Below are 25681 nucleotides of genomic sequence, written 5' to 3'. Positions count from 1 at the left end.
GTGCATTTATATATCGCTTTTATCCAAAGCACTTTCCATAGACTTTCCATAGACATTCACCCACCACCAATGGCAGAGGAAACCATGCCATGCAACTAAAGGCACCAACCTGCACATCGGCATCAATTAACGGTGTAGACTTGGAGGCTTGCTCAAGGACACTTCGACGCTACATTTGGGGTGAGCCTGGGATCGAACTGGGAACCTCACGGATCCCATCCAGCTGTTCTACTACTGGCCACTCCACCCCTGAGCCACTGCTGCCCATACCAATAGCTGCCTGCAGTAGGCCTCCTGCACAGGTGATTTGCATTTGTATAGGGCAGCTGACCACTGACCATCTACATTACCTTACATTGTTAGGCAAGAAGCAATGACCTCCACCTATGTACTTACATTACAAAGGAGTGTCAATGGTGGGAGTCAGCTACGCATGTTATGTGGATTTGAGAGGGGGTACTACTGTGCTATTGAAACGGGAGATATTTTGGGTGCTGGGCCATGCGAGGCTATACTGTAGGTATGGCTAAGGTGCAGTGCTACTGTGCTGGGCTACTATGTAGAAACCCATCAGCAACATAATCCTACGGGCTGGTGGTGGCACCTGTCAGCAGGGAGTATTGGGCGGGAGGAGTAGGACGAAGGCACTACGTCCTCACTGGCATGTGAGTGAGTCAGTATAGGATGCAACAGCAGTGACAATTAACACAAACATGTGTAGTGGGGAGGAATTCATTGGCAAGCATAACAAGCTTAACCTTAACCTCAGTAAAACTATGCCTAAACCTAAGCTTATTCCTAACCTCAGTAAGAGGTTAAGAACCACTGGGGGTGAGCGGTCCCCCAAAATGCAGACCCGTCTCAACTGAGTGGTGCTGTGCTGTATTTTTACTGTACTTTACGTGTGTGTGTGTGTGTGTGTGTGTGTGTGTGTGTGTGTGTGTGTGTGTGTGTGTGTGTGTGTGTGTGGGCAATAGAGTGGAGCTGCACCACTCAAAAAATGGAGGTGAGTGTGTTTTGGGACGACTCTTCCGGCTACAGTTTCTGTAGGGCCTTGCCTCAGTGTTCATCATCACTCACAGCGGTAAAGGAGAAGAATGGACTCCACAGTATAGCAGATGTGTCGGGGGATGTTGGATTGCCATTAAAGAGCTCTCCGTGGGAGTGCTGTCTGTCAGTGTAACGGTGTAAGGTCCTTCTCTGTGGAGTCAATCTGAGAACCCATCGTAGAAACAAAAGAAAGGAATTGCAACGCCCTCTTTTCCTCAACAGTCTGCCTTGAGAGACTACTGCGGAGTAGACCCATGCTCCCACCCAGGCAGTGGTGGAAAGTAACTATACACAGTGTTGTACAATTTTGAGGTATTTGTGCTTTACTATAGTTACTTTGAAGATCCATCCATTCATCTTCAGCCGCTTATCCGTAGTCGGGTCATGGGGGCAACAGCTCCACCAGAGAGCTCCAGACGTCCCTCTCCAGAGCAACATTAGTAACTACTGTTGTTAGGGGCAGATGTTTAAAGTGTCTGACCGCCTCCAGATCAGTGCCTTCTACTGTTGTTAGGGGCAGATGTTTAAAGTGGCTGACCGCCTCCAGAGCAGTGCCTTCTACTGTTGTTAGGGGCAGATGTTTAAAGTGGCTGACCTCCGTCAGAGCAGGGCCTTCTACTGTTGTTAGGGGCAGATGTTTAAAGTGGCTGACCTCCGTCAGAGCAGGGCCTTCTACTGTTGTTAGGGGCAGATGTTTAAAGTGGCTGACCGCCTCCAGAGCAGTGCCTTCTACTGTTGTTAGGGGCAGATGTTTAAAGTGGCTGACCGCCTCCAGATCAGTGCCTTCTACTGTTGTTAGGGGCAGATGTTTAAAGTGTCTGACCGCCTCCAGATCAGTGCCTTCTACTGTTGTTAGGGGCAGATGTTTAAAGTGTCTGACCGCCTCCAGATCAGTGCCTTCTACTGTTGTTAGGGGCAGATGTTTAAAGTGGCTGACCGCCTCCAGATCAGTGCCTTCTACTGTTGTTAGGGGCAGATGTTTAAAGTGGCTGACCTCCGTCAGAGCAGGGCCTTCTACTGTTGTTAGGGGCAGATGTTTAAAGTGGCTGACCTCCGTCAGAGCAGGGCCTTCTACTGTTGTTAGGGGCAGATGTTTAAAGTGGCTGACCTCCGTCAGAGCAGGGCCTTCTACTGTTGTTAGGGGCAGATGTTTAAAGTGGCTGACCGCCTCCAGAGCAGTGCCTTCTATTGTTGTTAGGGGCAGATGTTCTTGGGGGATGTTATAAAGGTCATGACCTCTCGCTTTTCTTTGTGTTCAGCATGAGGCCAACCTTGGCGCACCACTCTAGTTATGAGCTCCTGCTGTTTTGCTTGATTAGATAGCAGGCTGATGTGGTGTCTCTCTCTGTGTGTGTGTGTGTGTGTGTGTGTGTGTGTGTGTGTGTCCGTGTGTGTGTGTGTGTGTGTGTGCGTGTGTGTGTGTGTGTGTGTCCCCGTGTGTGGACAGCTAATCTCTGGCACTGTTGGCTTGCTTGCAGCCACGCTCTGCACACACTCCCTGGATGCCAGAGCTGAACTTCTGCCCCAATTTTTCACATGGTCCTGTTATAGCGCCACCAAGAGGCCGATTTTTGTGACACACATTTTTTGACAGTACATACTACTGATTTTGTCCAAACATCACGCAAATCCGTACACAGTCTCTCTATAACCATTAAACGAAACGGGTCTTTCAAATGTTTTCATACTCCATCCTGATTAGCTGAGATTGCCTTTCAAATTTTAAATGTACAAATATCACATGTGGACACATTGTGTAAGACAATGCAGTGATTTTTGTCACAAGTACGCAATGTCAAAAAAATAAAAAATAGGGCAGCTATAGAAAAGAGATTATTGATAACCTTTTTGATGAATAGAGAATATATATTTTTGTAATAGTTGGTTTTATTTATATATACATAAATGAATCAACGTGGAAAAAATGTGGTCAATGTTTGAGATTTATTTTATAGCATAGTTTGTTGATTATGTTTGAAGCAGTAATGGTCTTATTTATTCTATTTAATTCATAATTTGAGGTATTACAAAGGTCCTTAAATTGTCACTTAAAAAGTGAGTGTAGATACCCTAATGCACATTAACTTATAGCAAATCATCTGGGGACCCCTCAAAATCATTGTGTGTGGATTTATTTTCAAGAAATACTTGACTGACATAAGCCACATTCTGTATGTTGCTTACTATCATAAAATTTCCCCCATCATACCCTGGCCTGAATGAATACACTTTTATATTGATCTTAAATAATGAATATTTTATGCTGGTATTATTAATTAGCAGCCATAACAGTGGTGGTTTCCACTGAGGGTGAGATCCAGTCAAATGATTCAGTGACCATGAGTCATGACTCATGAGATGTACACGTTATAGCATTATGATACCAATAGAGGGCGATATAACATTGAATAAAATAGTTATATTCAATCAAAGCACAACAGCACAGCACTAACTTCATATTCAACAGTGAGACAGACTGCTGCGTGACATCATTCATAATCAGGGTTAATCAAATGTAAATTACTATGTAAAATTAAATAGTTTATTTGATGATGAGCAAGGCAAATGAACAACATGTTTATCTGCCTTGATCATCAAATAACTCTAAATCTTTCACAAGGCCTTGGATTCTTCTCTTTTCAAGTCTGCAATTCACATTTTGACAAGCAGTACTACTTGGATACCTTTTGTTTATATGGTTTTACCTGTATCACCCATCTAAGAGCCACTAACGGATCCCTGCAGTGCTTCCATTCCTCTATTTCTAACTTATACAACAGTATTTTAATTTGACAAATAAAGTTACATAAAATGTATCAAAAGCTATATTTAGAATCAGTTGACTTGATCAATCCATCTCCCCCCCATTACAGATGCTCACGCACTACATTACGAAGAGACCGATAGGTATTTTGTTTAATCATGTTTTATTGTTTCATATTTTTATGTTGACATCTTATAACAATGTTAAAAAATACCTTGTATGCACAGGACTGCCCTGTCATAACATGACGTAAATATTGATATCGGTTGCCATCCATTACAGATCGTCACTTATACCAAGGAAAAAATGATAAATTACCTTTGAGGAAAACATGGCAAAAAAAATAAATAAAACACAAGACATAATGGCCTTAAAGATGAGAACAGCACCATAACTTCTCACCCCAGATAAAGAGACAAAAACGGGATAATCAAGGAATGTGACTAAAGTAAAAAACAGGGCTAAGACCAACAGTCGCACGATGATATGACATTTCAACCTATTAAATGTGACAACTGGAGACTGAGACTATGACATTTTTTGGTATAAATGTGTGCCTATGGGATGACATTTGTTCAGAGCATCTGTGGAGACCGTCCTCAAAATATACGGGCATAGGAAATGAAGTTATTAATGTTTATGTTTATTCAACTTTCAAAAGACAGGTGCCATTAAAAACAGTGAATTATTTTGCCGATCACAAATATAAAACTTCAAATCTTAAAATGCCCATCTAAAAATCCATAAAACTCAAATCCACTATCATTTAAAAGTCTGCACATGTATGGGATTGGTGAAGGTGGAGGGTTCTGGTCTTTGCTATTCATTTTCATAGCCACATGCATAATAATTCCAACAGAGACGGCGATCATCACCTTGGCGAGACGTCGTCTCCGGCGTGCGGTGGCAGCCAGATCTTCGGGTACCGCATGACTGCTGTTCAAGCAGAGTCTCTTCCTGGACCAAGCGGTCCTTCGTGGGAGGTCCCTGTAAAAATAAGTCAGTCAGTCCATGCAAAGAGTTCAGAATGGGATGTGAAGCAGGTTACGTAAAGACAGTGCAGGCAGGGTTCCCAGCCATTTTTAACAAACTCCCAAAACCTTTCCAGAATATTTAACCCAATTTCCAGGCCTATATATTTCAGTGCAGTCTTACTTCTACTGTAAGTGCGCATAGAATTAGCGGTGCACGATTATGACCGATAGATTATTTTCAGCTTCATATCTGCCGATACAAATTGTATACGGAGGACCACAATGGAAACAAGCCTAGGCTAAATGTAAAGTAATTGGTTTTCTTTGCTGGTGAAAAACTATGAAATAATCAGGATAATTTTGAGACTGAAATGCCATTTTTTCCCCCCCCGATTCAGATTATGCATCCCATCCCTACATAGAATATAGCAGTGGTTCCCAAACTTTGTCATGTCAAGGACAACCCTAAGAGAAGATTTTTACGGCTCTAGCAGTGATTCTCAACCCATTTAATTTCAAGGACCCCCAGTTTGACATGCATATTAGTCTACAGACCCCCATTTAAAAGGCATTTCTATCTCTGGGACCCCCCAATTTAGATTGTAAAATCAATGTCATTTTAACTCCAAATGGAACCAAATAAAAATAAAATTACAAGTGCACATAGCCTGGAGGAGGAACAGTACAAGAGAAACTAGTTGACAGAGCTCATAGAATGAAGCTAAAGAAAACCTTGTGACATGGAAAATGTAATCGGTCATGATATTATGACGTCTTAAAGCCATGTTCCCCCATATTTCTACGTCCAACCAGGTGAAGAAATTTTAACCCGTGTTAAAAGCCTCAAAATGCTAAATCCTGATTAATGTTCTGATTTGAGCACTTGGTGAGAGGAGGCAGCGGTGGCCGAACGGTTTGCGGAGCAGTCTTGATATCGGAAGGTCACTACTAGTTCGTATCCCCGGACCGGCACGTTAAAATTACCACCGCTGAAGTGCCCTTGAGCAAGGCATTGAACCCCTACCATGAAATGTTCTATGAGCAGGGCCTGGCTGTAAACAAGTTATTGAGCTTAGTCCAGTTACCCTGGGTAAACATGGTACCTTTCCTTTTACTCACTCCGCTATGGGACCAGCGTGACCCGGGCAGGTTCCTCATCACCGCCGGGTGTGTGTAGCGAAGAGCCATGCCGTGGTCCCGGGCCACGGCCCCCCCCCATGCCTCTCATAGGTGGAGTGGAGTCTTGTAGCTGCAATACGGCCAATCCCTGATGGTCTAGTGGCTAGGGTGGAGCGGGGGCGTGGTGCAGCAGACATCCATCTGACTGTTTGGCCAGACGCCTGCCTGGGGGGGGGGGGGGGGGGGGGGGCACAGAAAGACTTCAGTGCACTGTGCCTACACATGTGACCACACATGTGACCACCAGACCTGTCACAATAAAAGAAACAAGGACATTGCCAATTGTTAGGGTGGCGAGGGAATGGACCAGCCAGACATCTAGACTGTTTGGCCAGACGCCTGGCTGAGAGTGTGTGTGGTTTGAGGTCAGATGTTGCAACCATGTTGAGTTGCTGGCCAATATTCAGGACATCAGGGATCTCCGTATATGGAGCTTAACTGCAATAGGTCACAATTACGGGGGGGGGGGGGGGGGGGGTCTTCTTGCCACCTCCTACCCTGTATGGCAAATGTTTGAGACAGTTGGCAAAATGTGACATGATCGATGCCTCCGTGTCATGTGTTCCTCTTGACACCGACAGGTCTGAGTTGATTTTCTTTTGCCAGTGAATCGTGTTTGCCAGACAGGACAGCTTGGAGATAGTTAGGCTTTTTAAAATCTCCACCTTTATGTAATTATCTCCACCTTTATGTAATACTATGTGCCATTTTCCATATATTGGGAACTATGCATGTTGACACAGAAAGATTAAAAATATCATAACTTATGTGCTCTGAAATTAATAGAGCACCTAATTCTTAAGGAAAAGGGGATTGATCTTGGCCATGTTTGCATATGCATTTATCCAGTGAAATTTAATTTACAAGTGATATTTCAACTCAACCCATACATTTTCAATGAATGAAACTCACCAGAAGAGTTCGGTTCGGTCCGTCCAAACCGCCGTCAACACCGTGCACATGTTTGTACAGAGTTGTGCTTGAAATGTACAGTAATTCTGCAAAAAGTTAATACATATTTCAATCAATCGCCTATATGTTGTCTTATATTATCCAGTGACATTTAATTTACACGTGATATTTAACCCATACAATTACATACTGTGAAATAAATGTTTCAAGCAATGAAACTCACCAAAGCGTTCGGTCCGTCCAAAGCTGTTCTGACTGGGAATGCTCCCAGACAGACAGTCCGAAACCAAACGGACTGCGGGCAATTGTATTTAATCAATATCTCCCAAGACGGTCCGCCCTGTGATTGGCTGGTCGGTTACAGCATCCCACCGCCCGGAAGGACAGTCACGCTGTAATTGGCTGGTTGATGGTTGCCCAGGAGACGTAATCAGTCAATCAATCAAACTTTATTAAAGACACATGGGGCCCATATAGCGTCATCTACCCATAACGTTTTCCTTGGCTGTGTGCACACACAGCCCAGGAAAAGTGTGGATAGACTGCCTGGAAAAGTTGAGAACCACCACAGATCAAGTGGGCCACCATGGACACATGTAGCCTGGTGAAACCACTCCCTCTGCTGGCAGAGTCAGGTTAGGACATCTGGGCACCTCGATGTAAAATTGGCTAGTTTGTCCAAAATGTAAAATAATTACATATATTTTAAGTATTACAGTATACATGATGTGAACATGCACGGTAGACTACATCATTGTCAGACCTAATTTTATCCTTCAATTTTGTTTTTACAGTATATGCTCCAAAATAGGTTTTGTAGCAATTTGTAGAAATATTATATTAGACCTTAATTATCGAACGTTTAAGCAATGTATAATGATCATGTGTAGGCCTACTTTCTTTACTTATTAAAGACATTTCTTTTCAAATATATAGTAGGCCTATAGGCCTAATCTTTTAACATTTTGGACAAAATATCCAATTTCACCACGAGTTGCCCAGATATCCAAGGAAGGTGCCCACTTCACCCTATTAGTCACGTGACTTGTTTCCTGTCAGGTGTGACGTGAAGAGAACCAGGGTTATTTAAAAAAAATATATATATATATTTTATGCAGCATATCAGACAAGAGGTGGGTTTGTCTAACATTTGGCATCCATTAGTTTATATTTTGTATTCTATTAACATTGGAACTATCAACTCTATGGAACTATCCCTTTGAGATAGAATGAGCACTTCCGCATTCCATTGTTACCATAGGGCGAGATCAAAGCGTGTCGCTACTCTCCTATTAGATGACTCTGGTTGAGGTTTGTCAGAGGAAATTAGCAGCAGCAGCTGTTGTGTTTATTTGGTGTGTAGCTTTAGTTCAGTCGCTGCTTTTTACAAACAAAACATGGACATTATATTTAATATTCCTTCAAAATCAATTATTAAGTTATTAGGCTCGTCATTGCTGGGTCGTTTAGGCGACCAACGTGTATTCATTCACATTCAGAAAGTGAATTGTATTTAACCTGCCAGAGGTATTAATAAATAACTAACTAAAAAGAGCGCCATGTAAGTTTGTTTGAAGATGATGTACGGACACTGCGGACAGCCTATCCTGTGGCTCTACGGTAAGGAATTATATGCTTTTGGGCTTCATTAAACGGCAATTTATAGTCGTATTTTTACAGCGGACACTTGAGGAGTCTATATTAATATATATAATAGTTCAGTGAAATTAAATGTCATGGTTTGTTTACGAGCGGGAGACAGACTCTTCTCTGAATTCCTCCACCGACGGCGACAACAAACACAACTGGTCACCAGATAATAATACATAATGGAAGACAGTCCAGTCCATATAATTAAAAGAAAACACTATAAAACTTTAATAATAATTACCGCAATGATAATATATATGATATATATAAATGCAATATAGCCTACATGTATTTATTTACCGTGTGTATTTATAGTCCATGACGGAGGGTCATTGTTTGTGAATTCATGCTGTGTCACAGATTTGTCCATTCACTGTTTATACCAGCTCAGGTGTGTGTGTGTGTGTGTGTGTGTGTGTGTGTGTGTGTGTGTGTGTGAGTGTGTGTGTAAGGTGTGTTTGTGTCCAAATTGAACTTTTCAGGAAATAGAAAATATAAGCTGTGTGTTAAATAGACTAGAGGACCTATATTGTAGTTATTTAGTCACAAGCTTCTTTCTTTCTTTCTTTCTTTCTTTCTTTCTTTCTTTTCTTTCAGATATCCTGCTGATGACCCCAGAGTCCAAACGACAACATTGCAGAGTTTGAGGATGAGATGATGAGATCCTGCAGTATCTTACACTGATGACGACATCGGTTAGAAGACTGCTCAAAGTAGGAACCGTGTTTTGATTCTCTGTATGCTGCGTGTGTATACTAATGGAACACACACACACACACACACACACACACACACACACACACACACACACACACACACACACACACACACACATTTCAATTTCTTTATTTGAATCCACAAATTACAATTAATTTTACAAGGAAACAAATATAACGTGGTTGACGGTTCATGTTCATTTAAGGATACTTCTCCTCCACACAGAGATAGTAAGCAACATACAGAATGTGGCTTATGTCAGTCAAGTATTTCTTGAAAATAAATCCACACACAATGATTTTGAGGGGTCCCCAGATGATTTGCTATAAGTTAATGTGCAACATGGTTTTCTAGACAGTAAACAAATCTGCATTAGGGTATCTACACTCACTTTTTAGGTGACAATTTAAGGACCTTTGTAATACCTCAAAAATGATGAATAAAATGGAATAAATAAGACCATTACTGCTTCAAACATAATCAACAAACTATGCTATAAAATAAATCTCAAACATTGACCACATTTTTCCACGTTGATTCATTTATATAAATAAAACCAACTATTTCAAAATATATATTCTCTATTCATCAAAAAGGTTATCAATAATCTCTTCTTTTCTAGAGCTGTAGCCCTATTTTTTATTTATTTTATTTACTTGTGACAAAAATCACTGCATTGTCTTACACAATGTGTCCACATGTGATATTTGTATTTGTACATTTAAAATTTGAAAGGCAATCTCAGCTAATCAGGATGGAGTATGAAAACATTTGAAAGACCCGTTTCGTTTAATGGTTATAGAGAGACTGTGTACGGATTTAGCGTGATGTTTGGACAAAATCAGTAGTAAGTACTGTCCAAAAATGTGTGTCACAAAAATCGGCCTCTTGGTGGCGCTATAACAGGACCATGTGAAAAATTGGGGCAGAAGTTCAGCTCTGGCATCCAGGGAGTGTGTGCAGAGCGTGGCTGCAAGCAAGCCAACAGTGCCAGAGATTAGCTGTCCACACACACACACACACACACACACACACACACACACACACACACACACACACACACACATTTCAATTTCTTTATTTGAATCCACAAATTACAATTAATTTTACAAGGAAACAAATGTAACGGGGTTGACGGTTCATGTTCATTTAAGGATACACAAGGCACCTTCTCCTCCACACAGACAAACTGCCTATAACAGCCGAAACAGAACAGCCCCCCCCCCCCCCCCCCCGAACCTCAAATGACGTCAAATTGTAGGCTCTACAGAGCCGAACCGACTTTTATTCGGTTCTAAAATAGGAGTATGAATCGGCCCCAAGTCGTCTCTTCGGTGCTACTGAAAATTTCTGACGAGCCGAAATAATTTCGGCACTACAGCGCCGAAACAGCGGTAAAATAGGAGTATGAATCGGCCCTTAGGCCTATAGTGTCAACCCCTGTACATGACGCTATAGTATATGTCGCAGGGATTTACACCCAATCCATCGGGATCGAACCCCCGACCTCCCAGTCTCAGGAGCGGGCACTCTTAACCACAAAGCCACTGAGGTTTATTTGCGAACGCAGTGAGCACTTACTATGAGACCTAGCAGATCATGTCTGTGTGTGCGTGTGTCTGTCTGTCTGTCCCGCTATCCAAATATGGAGTGTGTTGCATCAGCAATCACTCAGCTTCATATATGGGCACAAAAGGGGCCAGGTCCACTCAGCTCCATATATGGGCAAAAAAGGGGCCAGGTCCACATATACAGTAACAGCGGGACAGACAGACAGACAGACAGACAGACAGACAGACAGACAGACAGACAGACAGACATGATCTGCAGGGTGTCAGCTGCGTTCGCTTCCCGCGTTTGCGCGTCTTACTGGTACTGTCTGTGAAGCGTGATATCTGCTACTGTAAATGCATTCACCTCAACATGGCTGCTAAATTGAGTTGACTTAATAGGCTGGAGTGATATTAATGCCAGCTGCAATGTACATGTCTTGATTAGTTACACTTTGTGTTTGTGTTAATTAACCTCCTTGCATTGCAGGACCCGGATATATTTATACCTGCAAAAAAAAAGAAGATATTTCAACCTTTAGCCTATACTGCTACTTTTATTTGTACTACTAGTACTTTGCAGAGGAAAATATGTTTTGTGCATGTTATGCACATTTATAATACTCATTACAGTAATCATAATATAATATTAATAATTTACCTTTGGGAGATGTCTGTCACAATAATAAATGTAGCCTACATGTTCTAGAAGACATTCTAATTATCACAAAAATATATATTACAGGCATTTGAGTTATGCTGACCACCCCATTTGAAGAGGACCTCTAGGGGTCCCCGGACCCCCACTTTGGGACACAGTTACTAAAATTCACGGGGTAGTAATAATGATCCTCCTTTATAGATAAAAGTGATACGTTTCAACCATGTAGCATGCAAGGTAAACCACTGACTCCAACACAGAAATACGTCTGAGATAAATAGTTTATCTATATGCAAATAAACTCATTGACAATCAGTTACATAGAATTCATCACAGGTTAAATATTGTCCGTATATGTCTGAACCGCACGCGCCGGGCCTCTCACGCACGCACTATTGTTATTGTTCGTATCGTTCCATGAAACATCCACGCGTCTCCCTGACGCTCCAACCCGAAATAATAAAGTTAATCCAAACGTAGTGATCCCCGAACGTAAACAAATCCAGCGGTAAATCCACAGGCCTCCAAACGGACAAGCAGCATTCCTCGCTGTTCATTGACATGAAAAAGTTTGGGAGGGAACCCCTAAATATTTGTGAAACATTCTGACAACAACACACATCTTGAATGGTCAGAATGGAGCTATACTAACTACCGTAACTACACTACGACGAGACATATTTGTGGCCGAAATACATAGTGATCTTAGGGACCCTAAAATTATGATTTCTGAAGTTCAGATTAACCCATTCTGACCGGGAACCCATTTTGGTGTTTAGCATCATGTCATGCTTTAGCTATTGAAAAATAGCAGATCTACAAGCTCGTAGCGCGCCACCGAGTGGCGCGCTACGAGCTTGTAGGTCTGCTATTTTTGAAAAATCGAAGAACGACTGACATTTTTAGAATCTGATCTCGGGTCAGAATGGGTTCATCAGACCAGTGTGTGTCCAGTGGAAACCTCGTATGAATCTGATCTCAGGTCAGAATGGGTTAATAGATTGAGAGATGGAAACCACTGCTTCACACAATCATAGGCCTACTAATTCCGTCCGTGTGACACTTCTTGTAGTTCACAGCCATGGGCAGTAGAGGGCAGCATCACTGTGTGGTACAACTGATGTCTAACACAACAAGCTTACGACCAGTGTTTCTCAACCTGTGGGGCGGGGGCTTAAGAAGTAGTCAAAATACATCCTTATAGGGTCACAGACCAACTGTGGAAGTCCCTGGAGTGGACTGGTCAGCTCTCAGTGACCAACAGTAGGCTATCAGACAGTTGTACTGGTCAGTGCAACAGTATCAGACTGTGGTTGTACTGGTCAGTACAACAGTATCAGACTGTGGTTGTACTGGTCAGTACAACAGTATCAGACTGTGGTTGTACTGGTCAGTACAACAGTATCAGACTGTGGTTGTACTGGTCAGTACAACAGTATCAGACTGTGGTTGTAGTTGTACTGGTCAGTACAACAGTATCAGACTGTGATTGTACTGGTCAGTACAACAGTATCAGACTGTGGTTGTAGCCTACTGGTCAGCTCTCCAGTAGGCTACAGCAGCAGATTGTGGTTGGTCATGGTGATAATTTGTGGAACTGCACAATGCATTATGCAAAAACATAATTAGGAACAACACTATGAACATGTGGAGCATGTGGGTGTCATGTATAGGCTAGGATAAAGGCGCTATATAAATGCACCATTTACTTCACTAAATGGTGTACTGTTTGTTGAACACAGCTGGACCGACAGACTGAGACAGACAAGACAGGTGACAAAACAGTCCTGTCCAATGAATGAATGAGAACATAAAAGCATGAATGACAATATGACACGCACGCACGCAAGCACACACACGGTGTGCGCGAACGCACACATGATGCACACTAGGGCTGCACGATATGGACAAAAATTCATATCACGATATATATGGCAGATATCTCGATATCGATACGATGACGATATATCGTGCAGCCCTAGCTGACACCGTCGTCGGGAGACTCCAGACCTGAATCGCCAGAACATATTTTCTTAATGGACCTGGCTAGCGATGCAGGGCTGGAGCCAGGCTACAACAGGACAGAGGGACAAATGAGTGATGCTTTATTTTCCGAGGGGCACAGGCTAAAATAGAGGGCTGGCTTTAGAAGTGGACGATATATTGTCGATATAGACGATATATCGATATGTCGACGATATATCTATATCGCGATACTGTTGCCTTTTTGCGATACTGATATTGTGCATGTTCATACCTCGATATCGATACGATAACGATATATTGTGCAGCCCTAATGCACACACATGCACATGCAGTCATGCACACGCTTAAGTGTTTGGCTATGCCCCCTTTTTTATTAAAGCTGCTGCATCTCTCTCTCTCTCTCTCTCTCTCTCTCTCTCTCCCTCTCTCTCTCTTATCTCTACCGTGTCCCTCTACTCTTTCTGTGTTTCTCCTAGTCCTGTTTATCCCTTTCACTTTTCATCCTACCCCTGTATCTCTCTCTCTCTCTCTCCCTCTCTCTCTCTCTCTGCCCATACATCTCTCTCGGTCTCTCACGCTTCCACTCATATTTTGTCACATCCCCTCCATACGTCCATCCTTCTGTCTATACGCCCCCCCTTCTCTCTCTCTCTCTCTCTCTCTCTCTCTGTATAGCATCAGTATGTGTCGGACAGTTATTCTGGGGCTGCTGACATTGATGGCTCTGCTCTCTGGTAAGACTGTGTGTGTGTGTGTGTGTGTGTGTGTGTGTGTGTGTGTGTGTGTGTTCTGTCCATGCGTGCGTGCAAGTCAACAGCATGCTCTGCAAAAGTGTTTACATAGAGCAACTCACTCAGACATCAACTGCTTGCGCACGCGCGTGTGTGTGTGTGGCGTGCATGTATGAAACTATGAATGCAGGTGTCCGTGTGTGTGTGTGTGTGTGTGTGTGCTGGCGTGCATGTATGAAACCATGAATGCAGGTGTCCATGTGCGTGCACGCAATCGCATGTCTGTCTGTGTGTGTAGGCCTACATGTGTGCATAATATTGATCTGCAGACCGATAATATGAATTGGATTTTAGGATTTATGACAATCTAACAACAGTGTGTGATGCTGTGTATAGGTAGATACTAGACAGACAGACAGACAGAAATGAGTTCATCTATCATTCATCCGCGGGGCTCCTTAAGGTCCATAAAAGTTAATTAATGTGACATACAGTATAGAGTGATAAAAGCACCATCTGGACCTGCTGAACTACACTACACTACACCAGAACACATTGCAGCAGTATAGCTCTCTAGACCAGGAACTGTCTGACAAAAACTGTATGTTTTGGCATTTTGTATTGTTTGTTTGTCGCAGTGTACGTGTCCAGTGTGATGAATTGAAAATGGAGGACCCTGATGTATACTTAAGTCTTAGTGCTTTGTTCTGGTTTTATCCTCGTATGGCAGTTTTTGTATTGACCTGTACTTCCGTTGAAATGCACCGATTCTACAAACTGTGATCAATGTTTGAGTGTTGAATGAATTATCTTGGTGCTCAACGAACTGCAATTTCATATCAAGGTCCATAATTATTTGCAGCATTTGAGCCACGGACCACTATTTGATGAGATGTATAGCCAGACCCTAAATTAAAATATATAGTATGCTGTTGGAAGGAAACCACCCAACTCCTTTGGTTTTAGATTTTATTTGCATAAATCAATGCTATTGAACAGCCTTTACGTCTGTGTGTTGGTTAAAAAAAAAAACATTGAACCAATGTAAAGTAGTAACGAGTGCTTTGGACAAAACCTGTGTCTGCGAAAGCAACTAACTCTCAATGCAAGTAATTGACAAATTATATAAAGTCACAACACCAACCTTGATGAGGCAGCAGTATTGCTTATAGTTTTCAAAATATATGGTTTTCTTCATTTCTTGAAAGAAATAATTATGTTTTTCATTTCCTGAAAAATGAACATTTTGGAGTTATAGGTGGTTTCTTTCTGACAGCAGATATTTTGTTGTCGTTGCAGATTTTGTCCATAATAATTCCATGCTGTATTGATTAGGAGAGATAACAGGCAAACATTGATCAAAATAACAATTCTTCTATAATCTCTAATTGTGTAGAGCTCTTGAGAGCGTAAAATTAAACCGAATGTACCCGTAAGGGTCCATTTGGTTACCAACTCTCCATCATTATAGCTGCAGGGACCACCTAGAACCCCCTCAAGGACCACTGGTGGTCCCCGGACCACTGGTCTATTTGACCACAATGGAAACGAGTGTTTGGCTTAAAGTGTGTGTGTGTGTGTGTGCGTGCGTGTGTGTGTGTGTGTGTGTGTGTGTGTGTGTGTGTGTGTGTGTGTGTGCGTACGTGCATGCGTGCGTGCGATGATTCAGCTCTCCTATATAGTCTCATTATTATGATAAATTAAGAGTGCACGCCTGCACCTGAATGTCAGATATAGGATGATGTGTCTCCATCTTGGTAAAGTATGGATCGTATTAGTCCCACAAGGGGTTAAAGTCAGCTTCACACAGCTCAGAAAGTCATACTGAGAATTCAGCATGGGGCCGTGTCGATTTTGACAGCATTTTGATTTAGGTTATATTTGAAGTTTTAGTCATATTTTAGTCATCTTTCTATATTCCCAAACTATCATCCGCTCCCGCCCGGATCATATACCAAAATGAAATGGTGCCCAGTCTACTCTCTTACTATTATTACTCTGTTCACTAGTCCCCGTCCCCCCCTATAACATTTTAGTCTAGTTTGTACATGTATTTGTTGACGAAGTTGTCAGTATACAGTCATATTAGTTTTTATTTCGTTTTTGTCAGTGAAAAAAGGTAGTCAAGGGACATTTCATAGTCTGGATTTTCGGTGGTGAGGTGACCACCGCTCCGGTGGTGAGGTGACCACCGCTCCGGTGGTGAGCTGACCACCGCTCCGGTGGTGAGGTGACCACCGCTCCGGTGGTGAGCTGACCACCGCTCCGGTGGTGAGGTGACCACCGCTCCGGTGGTGAGCTGACCACCGGAGCTGAAATAACGTTGAGCGGTGGTGAGTGAAAACAGAGAGAAGGGCTGGAACGGTGGCGGTGGTTTGCTCTTCACCGCGGCTTGTGACGTCATGTAGTTTGGTGGTCACCTAACCACCGGAAATCCAGACTAAGAATGAGCCTTCAGTCGACAAAATTATCATTAATAGTTTAGGGCTCATGGACACCTCGACACACATAATAGCCCGGGCCGGGGAATCGAACCCACAGGGTCTTCTGTTTCCCCATTGAGCTATACGGACGGTCGCCCCCTTAAGCAGAGCGGTCGTAGGCCAATTGAATGAAGTTACAGCCAAGAATTATATTGGACAATAAACTATCTGGAATGGCCAATGAAATCATAAAGTTTCCAGCCAGAATATCCTACTTTTATAGATGTAGAAGTCATCTTGAAATATTGGCACACTTTCTCCAATGCCATTTTTTTGATTATGCATGGCATGCCGGTATACGCTATATAGCAGCATCCATAAGATGCTACAAATCTCCCCAAAAATTAACCCATTCTGAACGGGAACCAATTTTGATGTTGGCATCATGTTATGCTTTAGCTATTGAAAAATAGCAGATCTACAAGCTCGTAGCGCGCCACCGAGTGGCGCGCTACGAGCTTGTAGGTCTGCTATTTTTGAAAAATCGAAGAACGACTGACATTTTTAGAATCTGATCTCAGGTCAGAATGGGTTAATCAGACCAGTGTGTGTCCAGTGGAAACCTCGTATGAATCTGATCTCAGGTCAGAATGGGTTAATTAGTTTGATCCTTACACTCCATTCCTCTCCCTGCTCATTGCATTATGAGCCTCAACATATAGCCTCAAGTGGCTCAGAGTGGAGGGGAGAGAATGTTGTACCCAGATATCACTGACTTTGTGGAGTAACTCCACTTCTCAACTTGACTTGACCTCGTGTTCATGCTCTGCTCTGGAACATGCAAGCAGTGTTGTTTTTGTCGACACATTTAGATTTTAGTTTAGTTTTTTAAATAGTTTTCATTTAGTTTTAGTCACATTTATTTTAGTCACCCGGAATGTTTCACTGTGAGTCTAGTTTTAGTCTATGTAATAATGCTAAGTAGTGTTTAATATAGATGAGTATGCAATATTGGGCAACAATTGGGCAATTCCCATTATGCTTCTGTTCCAGACATTTGATTCACACACCATTCATTAAAAAATAACTTTACGTCTGACCTCACGGACACCAGATTAATAGTTTAACTCCTGGTTCTTAATAAAGTATAAGAACTAAAAAGCATCGCTAGGATGCAACTGGGACATATCCTGCACACACACACACACACACACACACACACACACACACACACACACACACACACACACACACACACACACGCACTGTAAAATGTAAGATGATTAATCGGGTACTCTTTCCTGATTAGCTGGAATTGGCAACCCACTTCAACATTTATTGTCTGTCTTCTTAAAACACATCGATTGCCAGGTATATAATCAATGTGTTAACACTTCATTGTTTGATCCAGATCTTGATTCTGATGACATCACCGTCCACGTGCACAAGCAGGCAAATCAGTTTGCCTGTGGCTGTGGACCACATTTTGAGGCTAATTATTACAAACAAATCTACTGAATGGTCAAAGTTCAACGTTTTTTTTGGGTGCAATTGAGGTCAGAAAACATAAGAACATTAAGCCCAAATTGATTAAGTCAATGAATTACCAGCTGCATCGTTATGATCTGCGGGGGTCCGCTATAACTGCCTCTGTGTCAGTTTCTGTGCAGTAGTTTAGGTATAGGAACCAAGCTTGCCATTGCATAGCAGCTGGTAAAAAATACGAAATGCGACTGGCAATGAACCGGGAACAGGTGTGAGGTGAGAGTGGGTGCAGGTGCGCTCCCACTAGCGTGACACCATTTTTGAACATTTTTTCCCCCTCTCTTTTGGGAGTCCCTGGCACAAAACAATGTTAGACCGGGGGGGGACGGGGGTCTGTCTGCGGCCAAACACATGACATTTTGATCCTTAATTGGGACGAGAACGTTTGAGAACCATGCATTTTGTTGTAGAATGGGGGTTGAGGGGTTAATAGGTGCATGCAGTGTTTATAAGCAGACGGTTTAACATCACGGCAGACTGCTGTCCAATCGATTGGATTGATCAGAGATCTCCTCTCTTCTCTCTCTTCTCTGCTGGATTGATCAGAGAACTGATAAGGCTCTCGTCTCTCTCTCCTCTGTCGTTCTCTCTATTCTCTGCTGGATTGATCAGAGAGTTAAGGATCTCCTCTCTCTCCTCTCTTCTCTCTATTCTCTGCTGGATTGATCAGAGAGTCAAGGATCTCCTCTCTCTCTCCTCTGTCGTTCTCTCTATTCTCTGCTGGATTGATCAGAGAGCTGCCGTTTTCCACCCGACAGAGATAATATTCCGTGCAGAGCAGCTCATGCATTAAACATTAATATGAAGTCACTTTGGCACAGGTCCCAGCCATCATCTACCATCTCCATCGCAAGGGGAGAATCTAATCAGATCCTTGTGATCAAATCCTGCCTGATGGCTAGAAAGTTACATTAAAGGCAAAGGACGACACCAACCCACGCCACGGCATTTCCTCTATCCAGCAATTCCAGCGGGCACGTATTCGTGCCTGGAGTTTGATGGAATGCACTGACTGTAGTCAATGAGGGCCGGCATAATATGAACCAACACTATTTCTGCAGGACTGTGACGTTTGTAAAAAATAAAAGAAGACATATCACATGTTGCACGCACGCACGCACACACCCACGCATGCACGCACGCAGCATCAATCTAACCGGTAATACTACGACAATGCTAGCTAATAACATGTCGGGTCATGCATAAACGACTCCATCACTCGTGTGTGAATGATTCCCTCTTATGAGGCAGAATGGGTCTCACGTGCAGCCCTATAGGCCTAGATAAGGCCTCTGGGTCTAGTTAGAGTTGAAGAGGTCTGTTTTCCTTCGTTCTGTTCCCCCATGGCAGTGTCCATACTGCCCTCCCTAATGAAAGTCATTGGGCTGCTGGACACAAACACGTAAAGTCTAGTGGTGTGCTTTATTCGTGTCGGCATCCAAATAGGTGTGCATTGATTACAGTACTCAGCCCCAGACCGTCCTTGAATCAAAGTCTAACACGGTGAAAGTTGCCTCTTGTCAATTCTACTTGGGAACGGGAGAACTTGCTTGTTAAACATACCATAAGTATTCAAAGTATTCAAAAGTACAAATTACAAAGTACTGTATATATAGCCTATACATTTTCTGTTTGGACGATAGTAGTAGTATAGTCAAACAGCTGTGTATGACCATATGTTGTGGGTGTGTGTACAGGGAGTATAGAGGACTCGTGTGTGTGTGTGTGTGTGTGTGTGTGTGTCTCTCTATCTGTCAGTCGGTGCATGCTCGATCGGAGAGCCAACACGAATTCCCACACGATCAAACAAACAAACACCGCTGCCAAACACCTTGGCAGCGGTGTGTCTGGCAGGGACACTAAAACTCCTGTTTGACGGGTGGGATCCTTGAACAGAACCTGGCTCTGCTCTGGGTGGTGGATGGCTGACAGGGAGAAAGTGTGAAAATTAGTGTGTGCGTGCGTGCGTGCGTGAGTGGCTGCGTGTGTGCGAGACAGAGAGTGTGTGAGTGAGTAACTGACCCATTGGCAGCTTTCTAATTGGTCCCCGAGCGACCAACCAGCAGGCTCATTAACAGCAACGACCAAACAAACCATGTTATGCCCAGTAGCTATATCCACACTATTCCTGGGCTGTGTGTGCTCCAGTTCCTGTGGATTTCATTGGATATCATTGGTCATCTGACCAGTTTCATTGGATCAAATCGACAGGAACTGGAGCACACACAGCCCAGGAAAAGTGTGGATAGGCTGCTACATATTGCACTATTTATAGTTTAAAACAAGAATTGAATACATTAAGTATCAATACGAGAAAAAACATGTTTTATGGTTTTTGTTTGTTCCCTTGCTCTTCTTCTTCTACTTCTTCTTGTCATGCATGCCTACAGTGTCAGAGCAGGGCCCTCAACAGCGCCACCTACTGAGAGAGTTGCTGAGACATTACAACCGCATGGAGAGACCGGTGGCCAACGACTCACTGCCGCTGACCGTACGGCTGTCCTACACGCTGCTGCAGGTCCTGGAGCTGGTACGCACACATATAAACACTATTTAATGTAGCCTACTAGTAGATGATTCTGACCTGAGATCAGATTCTAAAAATGTCTTCTACATCCTGACAGTTTTCTGAAAAAGCTGTGTTTACTATGTCAGTCGTTGTTTGATTTTTCAAAAATAGCAGATCTATACAAGCTCCTAGCGCGCCACTCGGTGGCGCGCTAGTAGCTGTAGATCTGCTATTTTTAAATGGCTAAAGCATAACGTAATGCTAACACCAAAAGGGGCACGAACGCACGCACGAACGAACGCTCGCACGCACACTGATTGTAATAGTTCTTCCTGGTACAATTAATTTACACTCCTCTGTCTTGTCGTTTCAGGATGAGAAGAACCAGATATTGATAACCAACGCCTGGCTGCAGATGGTGAGCGCATGTGAGTGTGTGTGTGTGCGTGCGTGTGTGTGTGTGTGTGTGTGTGTGTGCGTGCATGTGTGCGTGCGTGCGTGTTGAGATCAAAAGCACTGCTCATAGATTCCGCCCCTCGAAGATGTAGCTGATATCTTCGATTAGCATGGCTGTATATATACGGCCGATACAATCTCGATAGGGTGCAGATTCCATTCTAAAGGATATTGCAGCCATTTCACGATTCAACGATTGTTTGCGATTTCGATATTAAGATGTTTTATTTTGAAAAAATATAAACGTGTGTGTTTTCTGCAGCTCTGCATGTTTATTTATTTACTGTGGTGTGCGTGTTTGCGTGTGTGTGTGTGTGTGTGTGCTGTGTGTGGTGCTCTTTAGCAGTGGTATGATCACTACCTCCAGTGGAACCAGTCAGACTTTCCAGGAGTGAAGAATCTTCGCTTCACCACCGACCAGATCTGGATCCCCGATATACTGCTGTACAACAGGTAAGGAAAGGAAAGGTACTATGTTTACCCAGGGTAACTGGACTAAGGAAAGGAAAGGTACCATGTTTACCCAGGGTAACTGGACTAAGGAAAGGAAAGGTACCATGTTTACCCAGGGTAACTGGACTAAGGAAAGGAAAGGTACCATGTTTACCCAGGGTAACTGGACTAAGGAAAGGAAAGGTACTATGTTTACCCAGGGTAACTGGACTAAGGAAAGGAAAGGTACTATGTTTACCCAGGGTAACTGGACTAATGTAAAGGAAAGGTACTATGTTTACCCAGGGTAACTGGACTAAGGAAAGGAAAGGTACTATGTTTACCCAGGGTAACTGGACTAAGGAAAGGAAAGGTACTATGTTTACCCTGCAGGGTAACTGGACTAAGGAAAGGAAAGGTACTATGTTTACCCAGGGTAACTGGACTAAGGAAAGGAAAGGTACTATGTTTACCCAGGGTAACTGGACTAAGGAAAGGAAAGGTACTATGTTTACCCTGCAGGGTAACTGGACTAAGGAAAGGAAAGGTACCATGTTTACCCAGGGTAACTGGACTAAGGAAAGGAAAGGTACTATGTTTACCCAGGGTAACTGGACTAAGGAAAGGAAAGGTACTATGTTTACCCAGGGTAACTGGACTAAGGAAAGGAAAGGTACTATGTTTACCCAGGGTAACTGGACTAAGGAAAGGAAAGGTACCATGTTTACCCAGGGTAACTGGACTAAGGAAAGGAAAGGTACTATGTTTACCCAGGGTAACTGGACTAAGGAAAGGAAAGGTACTATGTTTACCCAGGGTAACTGGACTAAGGAAAGGAAAGGTACTATGTTTACCCAGGGTAACTGGACTAAGGAAAGGAAAGGTACCATGTTTACCCAGGGTAACTGGACTAAGGAAAGGAAAGGTACTATGTTTACCCAGGGTAACTGGACTAAGGAAAGGAAAGGTACCATGTTTACCCAGGGTAACTGGACTAAGGAAAGGAAAGGTACTATGTTTACCCTGCAGGGTAACTGGACTAAGGAAAGGAAAGGTACTATGTTTACCCAGGGTAACTGGACTAAGGAAAGGAAAGGTACTATGTTTACCCAGGGTAACTGAACTAAGCTCAAGAACTTGTTTACTTACAGCCAGGTCCTGCTCATAGAACATTTCACGGTAGGGGTTCAATGCCTTGCTCAAGGGCACTTCAGCGGTGGTAATTTTAACGTGCCGGTCCGGGGATACGAACTATAGCGACCTTTCCGATATCAAGACCGCTCCGCAAACCGTTCGGCCACCGCTGCCTCGACTACTGTACTACACCCCATATACTGCTAAACACCTTCCTACCTACAGTACACTGTGGGTCACAGTACATGACTGCCTGCCTAAATATGTCCCAAACCGCCCCCCCCCCCTAAGGGTGCTGGCCTTTAAAATTAAATGCTAGCAATAATGGAAGCAATGTAAAGAAAACTAATTTTACTATTTCATTTATATATATATACCAGTAAGACGCGCAAACGCGGGAAGCGAACGCAGCTCGTACATATTTGGGTTTTTTTAAGATTTATTTTTAAGTTATTATTTTTTGAAGTTAAGTTATTTTGAAGTTAAGTTTTTAACTTAGCCATAACCATATAAGGAGTCCCCAAAGCAGCTATACGTCCAAATATGGAGTGTGTTGCATAAATCACAAACAAACTCCATATATGGGCACAAAGGTGGGACACACACACAGACAGACACACACACACACACACACACACACACACAGACAGACATGATCTGCTAGGTCTCATAGTAAGTGCTCACTGCGTTCGCAATAAATGCCTAAATTGTAAATTGTAATTGATATACTGCTGCACACCAGGTCCACACGATATATTTCTGTACAACAGCGCACGCACGCACACACGCTCGCTGTGAGGTCAGCTGGCCTGAACTTTGACCTCTGGTGTGTGTGTGTGTGTCCACAGCGCTCATGATAAGTTCGACGCCACCTTTAAGACCAACATCCTGGTGAACTCTAGTGGCCACTGTGAGTACCTTCCTCCAGGTAAGAACACGCACAAACGCACGCACGCACACACACACACACACACACACGCACACACACACGCACGCACATAATGTATAATGCAATGAATATGAAAACCAAGTGCATACCGGTATACATGCATGATATACAGAAATGGCACTTGAAGGGTTGAGATCTTTTTAGCACTGTATTGCATCCAACCCAGTTTCTGGTTGCTTGTGGACATGCAGTATACTGAACCCTTTTGTGTGGAAATTAGACGAGAAAACATGTTTAAATCTATAGTTAAACGTGGGAGTTAACATCACCAGCATTTTTCAATAATGATGTTCCCCTACTTGGATTTCTTAGGACTTTTGATATGTTATTACTAGCATATTTATGAGGACAAAAGGTATCCTTCCTCCAAGTAGTACAAAATGTATTGCAGACTTGAAAAGAAAAGAATCCAAGGCACTCCGTCTTTGCTGAAAAATAAATAGTTTATTTGATGATGAGCAAGGCAAATAAATAACAGGACCTACGCGTTTCGACCAAAAGGTCTTCGTCAGGGTAGATATTTATGAAACGGCTTAAATGACAATTGTGATTCAGAGGTCAGCACATTTTGGGCACATTTGGGCAAGTGGCTATGGCTGCTTTCAGCCCAAGGAGTGTTTTTTGTGTTCAGAATCATGAAAACCCCCTAGTTTGACACGTCACATGATACTTAAAAGCAAAAGGAAAATGTGACATTTTTGCCAGCCACAAGAAACCCCTACAAAAAAGATTGCCCAATACTAACAGCCGGTCAGCCGTGTGCATTCATGAATGTATGTATAATATGGACAATATTCTAGGCCAATAAAAAAAGACTATAAATATACCAAATTTCCCACTTGAATCCATTCAGGCCTGAAAAATAATGACAATTTTCTGAAAGATTGAGGCACATTTTAACGATTTTCGAGTGGCGCGCAATGAGCTTGTAGATTTAGCTATTTTTCAATAGCTAAATTATAACATAATTCATAATAGTGTTCCTTCCACGCTACGTCCAACCAGGGAAACGCCCCCCCCCCCTGTCAAGGGGTAAAAAAGCAACTTGGACACTCGGGCATGAAGGAAGCATGAGTTCAAGTCCGTTGCTCTCCCCTTGTCCCCCATATATGGGGACTAGGTTGGCGGAGGGTGTGTAGAGCCCAGGATCACATTAGATGATTGACACAGGGGTGAAAAATGAGTTACAAAATCTTGGGATAAAAAATATATTAGATAACATAATGTTTAAAACAAGGGGTTCTCGCCCCAAAATGGGTTAAACAAAAGAAGCCTGTCGGAGAGCGTTTTCCACCCACACAGCCAGTAACCAGGCTGGGTTTAGGGTAGCGGTGATGGATGAAGTGTCATGAAGAAGCAACGTGTTGTCAGCACAATAATGCGCCGTGTACTACGCTGATAAATGTGGCCACGTTGCACTGTGTTTATATCAGCTTACACAGCCTTACATTAACACATTCTGGGCGGGAACCCATTTTGGTGTTATAGCATCATGTTATGTTTTAGCTATTGAAAAATAGCAGATCTACAAGCTCATAGCGCGCCACCGAGTGGCGCGCTACGAGCTTGTAGGTCTGCTATTTTTGAAAAATCGAAGAACGACTGACATTTTTTAGAATCTGATCTCAGGTCAGAATGGGTTAATCAGACCAGTGTGTGTGTCCAGTGGAAACCTCGTATGAATCTGATCTCAGGTCAGAATGCGTTAAAACAGCCCTGTGGGTGGACCCCAGGACACCACACATCTATCATGCATGCCCATGATGCATGGAGCAATAAGGTTTTTATTTTATTTTATTTTTTATCCCACGATTTTGTAACCCATTTTTCACCCGTGTCAATCATCTACTGTGATCCTGGGCTCTACACACCCTCCGCCAACCTAGTCCCCATATATGGGGGACAAGGGGAGAGCAACGGACTTGAACTCATGCTTCCTTCATGCATGATCAGTGTCCAAGTTGCTCCTTTACACCTGACAGGGGGGAGTTTCCCTGGTTGGACGTAGCGCGTGGAAGGAACACGTTATTCCAACCAGTTCCTTTCCCCTCCATCAGGC

General features: G+C 43.0%; 1 protein-coding gene across 1 annotated transcript in view; it reads left to right on the top strand.

Annotated features, from left to right (window-relative positions):
- Positions 1 to 4653: 4653 nt before the first annotated feature.
- Positions 4654 to 25681, top strand: part of LOC308317977 (neuronal acetylcholine receptor subunit alpha-7-like) — a gene marked incomplete at both ends in the record, with an annotated part of 35682 nt that continues 14654 nt past the window's right edge. The window contains 5 exons of the mRNA XM_080767324.1: positions 4654 to 4813; positions 20533 to 20672; positions 21025 to 21069; positions 21451 to 21560; positions 23522 to 23601. Of these exons, the coding sequence (XP_080623450.1) occupies positions 4654 to 4813; positions 20533 to 20672; positions 21025 to 21069; positions 21451 to 21560; positions 23522 to 23601 (535 nt within the window). The remainder of the gene's footprint in view (positions 4814 to 20532; positions 20673 to 21024; positions 21070 to 21450; positions 21561 to 23521; positions 23602 to 25681) is intronic.

The sequence above is a fragment of the Protomyctophum bolini genome (genome assembly GCF_963924005.1).
Source record: "Protomyctophum bolini genome assembly, chromosome: 7".
NCBI classification, from domain to species: domain Eukaryota; kingdom Metazoa; phylum Chordata; class Actinopteri; order Myctophiformes; family Myctophidae; genus Protomyctophum; species Protomyctophum bolini.
This window is presented reverse-complemented; position numbering and strand designations above follow the sequence as displayed.